Source organism: Somniosus microcephalus, chromosome 13 (assembly GCF_052327205.1).
Source record: "Somniosus microcephalus isolate GS21.2 chromosome 13, FLI_Smic_1.0, whole genome shotgun sequence".
NCBI classification, from domain to species: Eukaryota; Metazoa; Chordata; class Chondrichthyes; order Squaliformes; family Somniosidae; genus Somniosus; species Somniosus microcephalus.
Window position 1 is genome coordinate 116,484 of NC_140999.1, and position 6,000 is coordinate 122,483.

Consider the following 6,000-nt stretch of genomic DNA (forward strand, 5'->3'; position numbering starts at 1 on the left):
TGAATCTTCTCTGCACCCTCTCCAAAGCAATCACATCCTTCCTATAGTGAGGCGACCAGAACTGCACACAGTACTCCAGCTGTGGCCTCACCAGCGTTTTGTACAGCTCCATCATAACCTCCCTGCTCTTATATTCTATGCCTCGGCTAATGAAGGCAAGTATCCCATATGCCTTTTTAACCACCTTATCTACCTGCTCCGCTGCCTTCAGGGATCTATGTACATGTACACCAAGGTCCCTCTGACCCTCTGGACTTCCTAGGGTCCTACCACTCATTGTGTATTCCCTTGCCTTATTTGTCCGTCCAAAATGCATCACCTCGCACTTTTCAGGGTTAAATTCCATTTGCCACTTTTCCGCCCATCTGACCAACCCGTTTATATCGTCCTGTACTCTCTCACACACTCACTCACTTGGTGAGCTACTCTCTCACACTCACTCACTTGGTGAGTTACTCTCTCTCACGCTCACTCACTTGGTGAGTTACTCTCTCTCAGTCTCACTCACTTGGTGAGTTACTCTCTCTCTCACTCAATCACTCGGTGAGTTACTCTCTCTCAGTCTCACTCACTTGGTGAGTTACTCTCTCTCTCACTCAATCACTCGGTGAGTTACTCTCTCACACACTCACTCACTTGGTGAGTTACTCTCTCACACTCAGTCACTTGGTGAGTTAAGCTCTCTCACACTCACTCACTCGGTGAGTTACTCTCTCACACACTCACTCACTTGGTGAGTTACTCTCTCACACTCACTCACTTGGTGAATTACTCTCTCTCACACTCACTCACTCAGTGAGTTACTCTCTCTCACACTCACTCACTTGGTGAGTTACTCTCTCACGCACTCAGTCACTTGGTGAGTTACTCTCTCACACTCACTCACTTGGTGAGTTACTCTCTCTCACACTCACTCACTTGGTGTGTTACTCTCTCTCAGTCTCACTCACTTGGTGAGTTACTCGCTCACACTCACTCACTCAGTGAGTTACTCTCTCTCTCACTCAATCACTCGGTGAGTTACTCTCCACACACACTCACTCGGTGAGTTACTCTCTCTCACTCACTCACTCGGTGAGTTACTCTCTCTCACACTCACTCACTCAGTGAGTTACTCTCTCTCTCACTCAATCACTCGGTGAGTTACTCTCTCACACACACTCGGTGAGTTACTCTCTCTCTCTCACTCACTCGGTAAGTTACTCTCTCTCACACTCACTCACTCGGTGAGTTACTCACTCTCACGCTCACTCACTCGGTGAGTTACTCTCTCTCACACTCACTCACTCGGTGAATTACTCTCTCACACTCACTCAGTGAGTTGCTCGCTCACACTCACTCGGTGAGTTACTCTGTCACACTCACTCACTCGGTGAGTTACTCTCTCACACTCACTCACTCGGTGAGTTACTCTCTCTCACACTCACTCACTCGGTGAATTACTCTCTCACACTCACTCGGTGAGTTACTCTCTCACACTCACTCGGTGAGTTACTCGCTCACACTCACTCGGTGAGTTACTCTCTCACCCTCACTCACTCGGTGAGTTACTCTCTCACACTCACTCACTCGGTGAGTTACTCTCTCTCACACTCACTCGGTGAGTTACTCTCTCACACTCACTCACTCGGTGAGTTACTCTCTCACACTCACTCACTTGGTGAGTTACTCTCTCTCACACTCACTCAGTGAGTTACTCCCTCACACTCACTCACTTGCTGAGTTACTCTCTCTCACACTCACTCACTCGGTGCGTTACTCTCTCACACTCACTCACTCGGTGAGTTACTCCCTCTCACACTCACTTGGTGAGTTACTCCCTCACACTCACTCACTCACTGAGTTACTCTCTCTCACTCTCACTCACTCGGTGCGTTACTCTCTCTCACACTCACTCACTCGGTGAGTTACTCTCTCACACTCACTCACTCGGTGAGTTACTCTCTCACACTCACTCACTCGGTGAGTTACTCTCTCACACTCACTCACTCGGTGAGTTACTCTCTCTTACACTCACTCTCTCGGTGAGTTATACTCTCACACACACTCACTCGGTGAGTTACTCTCTCACACTCACTCACTCGGTGAGTTACTCTCTCACACTCACTCAGTCGGTGAGTTACTCTCTCTTACACTCACTCTCTCGGTGAGTTACACTCTCACACACACTCACTTGGTGAGTTACTCTCTCACACTCACTCACTCGGTGAGTTACTCTCTCACGCGCACTCACTCGGTGAGTTACTCTCTCTCACACTCACTCGGTGAGTTACTCGCTCACACTCCCTCACTCGGTGAGCTACTCTCTCTCACACTCACTCACTCGGTGAGTTACTCTCTCTCACACTCACACGGTGAATTACTCTCTCACACTTACTCACTCGGTGAGTTACTCTCTCACAGACTCAATCACTCGGTGAGTTACTCTCTCTCACACTCACTCACTTGTTGAGTTACTCTCTCACACTCACTCACTCGGTGAGTTACTCTCTCTCACACTCACTCACTTGGTGAGTTACTCTCTCTCACACTCACTCACTCGGTGAGTAACTCTCTCTCACGCTCACTAGGTGAGTTAGTCTCTCACACTCACTCACTCGGTGAGTTACTCACTCTCACACTCACTCAGTCGGTGATTTACTCTCTCTCACACTCACTCACTCGGTGAGTTACTCTCTCACACTCACTCACTCAGTGAGTTACTCTCTCACACTCACTCACTCGGTGAGTTACTCTCTCGCACTCACTCACTCGGTGAGTTACTCCCTCACACTCACTCGGTCAGTTACTCTCTCTCACACTCACTCGGTGAGTTACTCGCTCACACTCACTCACTCGGTGAGTTACTCCCTCTCACACTCACTCACTCGGTGAGTTACACTCTCTCACACTCACTCACTCGGTGAGTTACTCTCTCACAGACTCAATCACTCGGTGAGTTACTCTCTCTCACACTCACTCACTTGGTGAGTTACTCTCTCACACTCACTCACTCGGTGAGTTACTCTCTCTCACACTCACTCACTCGGTGAGTTACTCTCTCTCACACTCACTCAGTTGGTGAGTTACTCTCTCTCACACTCACTCACTTGGTGAGTTAGTCTCTCACACTCACTCACTCGGTCAGTTACTCACTCTCACACTCACTCAGTCGGTGAGTTACTCTCTCTCACACTCACTCACTTGGTGAGTTAGTCTCTCACACTCACTCACTCGGTGAGTTAATCTCTCACACTCACTCACTCGGTGAGTTACACTCTCACACTCACTCACTCGGTGAGTTACTCTCTCTCACACTCACTCGGTGAGTTACTCTGTCTCACACTCACTCACTCGGTGAGTTACTCTCTCACACTCACTCACTCAGTGAGTTACTCTCTCACAGTCACTCACTCGGTGAGTTACTCTCTCTCACTCAACTCGGTGAGTTACTCTGTCACACTCACTCACTCGGTGAGTTACTCTCTCACACTTACTCACTCAGTGAGTTACTCTCTCTCACACTCACTCACTCGGTGAGTTACTCCCTCTCACACTCACTCACTCGTTGAGTTACTCTCTCTCACACTCACTCACTCAGTGAATTACTCTCTCACACTCACTCGGTGAGTTACTTCCTCACACTCACTCACTCGGTAAGTTACTCTCTCACACTCACTCACTCAGTGAGTTACTCTCTCACACTCACTCACTCGGTGAGTTCTTCACTCTCACACTCACTCACTCGGTGAGTTACTCTCTCACACTCACTCACTCGGTGAGTTACTCTCTCTCACACTCACTCACTCGGTGAGTTACTCTCTCACACTCACTCACTCAGTGAGTTACTCTCTCACAGTCACTCACTCGGTGAGTTACTCTCTCTCACTCAACTCGGTGAGTTACTCTGTCACACTCACTCTCTCGGTGAGTTACTCTCTCACACTTACTCACTCAGTGAGTTACTCTCTCTCACACTCACTCACTCGGTGAGTTACTCCCTCTCACACTCACTCACTCGGTGAGTTACTCTCTCTCACACTCACTCACTCAGTGAACTACTCTCTCACACTCACTCGGTGAGTTACTTCCTCACACTCACTCACTCGGTGAGTTCCTCTCTCTCACACTCACTCACTTGGTGAGTTACTCTCTGTCACACTCACTCACTCGGTGAGTTACTCTCTCTCACACTCACTCACTCGGTGAGTTACTCTCACACACTCACTCACTCGGTGAGTTACTCTCTCACACTCACTCACTCAGTGAGTTACTCTCTCACACTCACTCACTTGGTGAGTTCCTCACTCTCACACTCACTCACTCGGTGAGTTACTCTCTCACACTCACTCACTCGGTGAGTTACTCTCTCTCACACTCACTCACTCGGTGAATTACTCTCTCACACTCACTCGGTGAGTTACTCGCTCGTACTCACTCCGTGAGTTACTCTGTCACACTCACTCACTCGGTGAGTTACTCTCTCACACTCACTCACTCTGTGAGTTACTCTCTCCCGCACTCTCTCACTCGGTGAGTTACTCTCTCTCACTCACTCGGTGAGTTACTCTCTCTCACACTCACTCACTTGGTGAGTTACTCTCTCTCACACTCACTCAGTGAGTTGCTCTCTCACACTCACTCACCTGGTGAGTTACTCTCTAACACTCACTCTGTGAGTTACTCTCTCTCACACTCACTCAGTGAGTTACTCTGTCACACTCACTCACTTGGTGAGTTACTCTCTCACACTCACTCACTCGGTGAGTTACTCTCTCACACTCACTCACTCGGTGCGTTACTCTCTCTCACTCACTCACTCGGTGAGTTACTCTCTCACACTCACTCACTTGGTGAGTTACTCTCTCTCACACTCACTCAGTGAGTTACTCTCTCTCACTCACTCACTCGGTGAGATGCTCCCTCTCACACTCACTCACTCGGTGCGTTACTCTCTCACACTCACTCATTCGGTGCGTTACTCTCTCACACTCACTCACTCGGTGAGTTACTCTCTCACACTCACTCACTCGGTAATACACATATATTTACAATTTGCAGGGCTGTAATACTCACTCTGTGCTGGGAAGACATGAACTGATCTGACAGAATCTATGGAAGTGCTCAGTCTGGTGCTCGTGTTGTGCAGATTGCCTTCTCGCTGTAGGAAGAGCTGATACATTCTCTCCTCCTCCTCCCAGCTCACACGCTTCCTGATCACTGGTGGCTGCTCCAATCCCAGATAGTCGAGGATCCCTCTTTTGACAGCTTCAATCTGCAACCATTTTCTGTGGCTGTCGTGAGGTCTCAGATCAACACCTGTGGCAGATAATAGGAACAGGCAGGTAGCAGCATACCTGAGCGAGCGTGTCGAGAGGGGAGACATTATTCTCTCTGTGTATGAGTCTCCAGCTTATCCTCTGCTGCACTGTGTGTGTCTGAGTCTGTGAATGGAAGTCTTCAGGCACAGCTTTATATGCTTTGAGTGGTGTGGAGGCGCAGGGAACATCCCCTCGATCAGTCACATCTTACTACAATATAAAGAACTACACAAAGGATAAGGACCCTGACGGATTCATCCGCTCTCAGTACCTGTGGGAGGTAAAGTCTCTAATCTGATAGAGGGCAGGTGGAGTCAGGCACAGCTTTGCCCAGTGGGAGGGGCCCTGAGGGGTCGCAGTTCTGCCTCTGACTCACTCACGCTAAGATTCTGGAACTTTTTTTCGGTCAGGATGCTGCAGTCTTTAATTCTTTTCTCAGAATGTTTCCTCGTGCTTCCATTCTTTTATTGCAACTGTCTTCCTCCTGTTAATATTCTGGCCACTCCTGTCTGTGAGAGAGAGAGAGAGAGTCAGACAGAGAGAAAGACAGACAGTGAGACAGAGAGAGAGCCAGAGAGGGAGAGACAGACAGACAGATAGACAGAGAGACGGAGAGAGACAGACAGACAGAGGGAGACAGAGAGAGTGACAGAGAGGGAGAGGCAGACAGAGAGAGAGAGAGAGAGACAGACAGACAAAG

At 49.1% G+C, this 6,000-nt stretch overlaps 1 protein-coding gene across 1 annotated transcript in view; it reads right to left on the reverse strand.

The window, feature by feature from the left end:
* Positions 1 to 5,365, reverse strand: part of gdf15 (Growth differentiation factor-15) — an 81,815-nt gene extending 76,450 nt beyond the window's left edge. The window contains exon 1 of the mRNA XM_086006010.1: positions 5,056 to 5,365. Coding sequence (XP_085862136.1) covers positions 5,056 to 5,365 — 310 coding nt within the window. The remainder of the gene's footprint in view (positions 1 to 5,055) is intronic.
* Between the last annotated feature and the right edge of the window lie 635 nt (positions 5,366 to 6,000).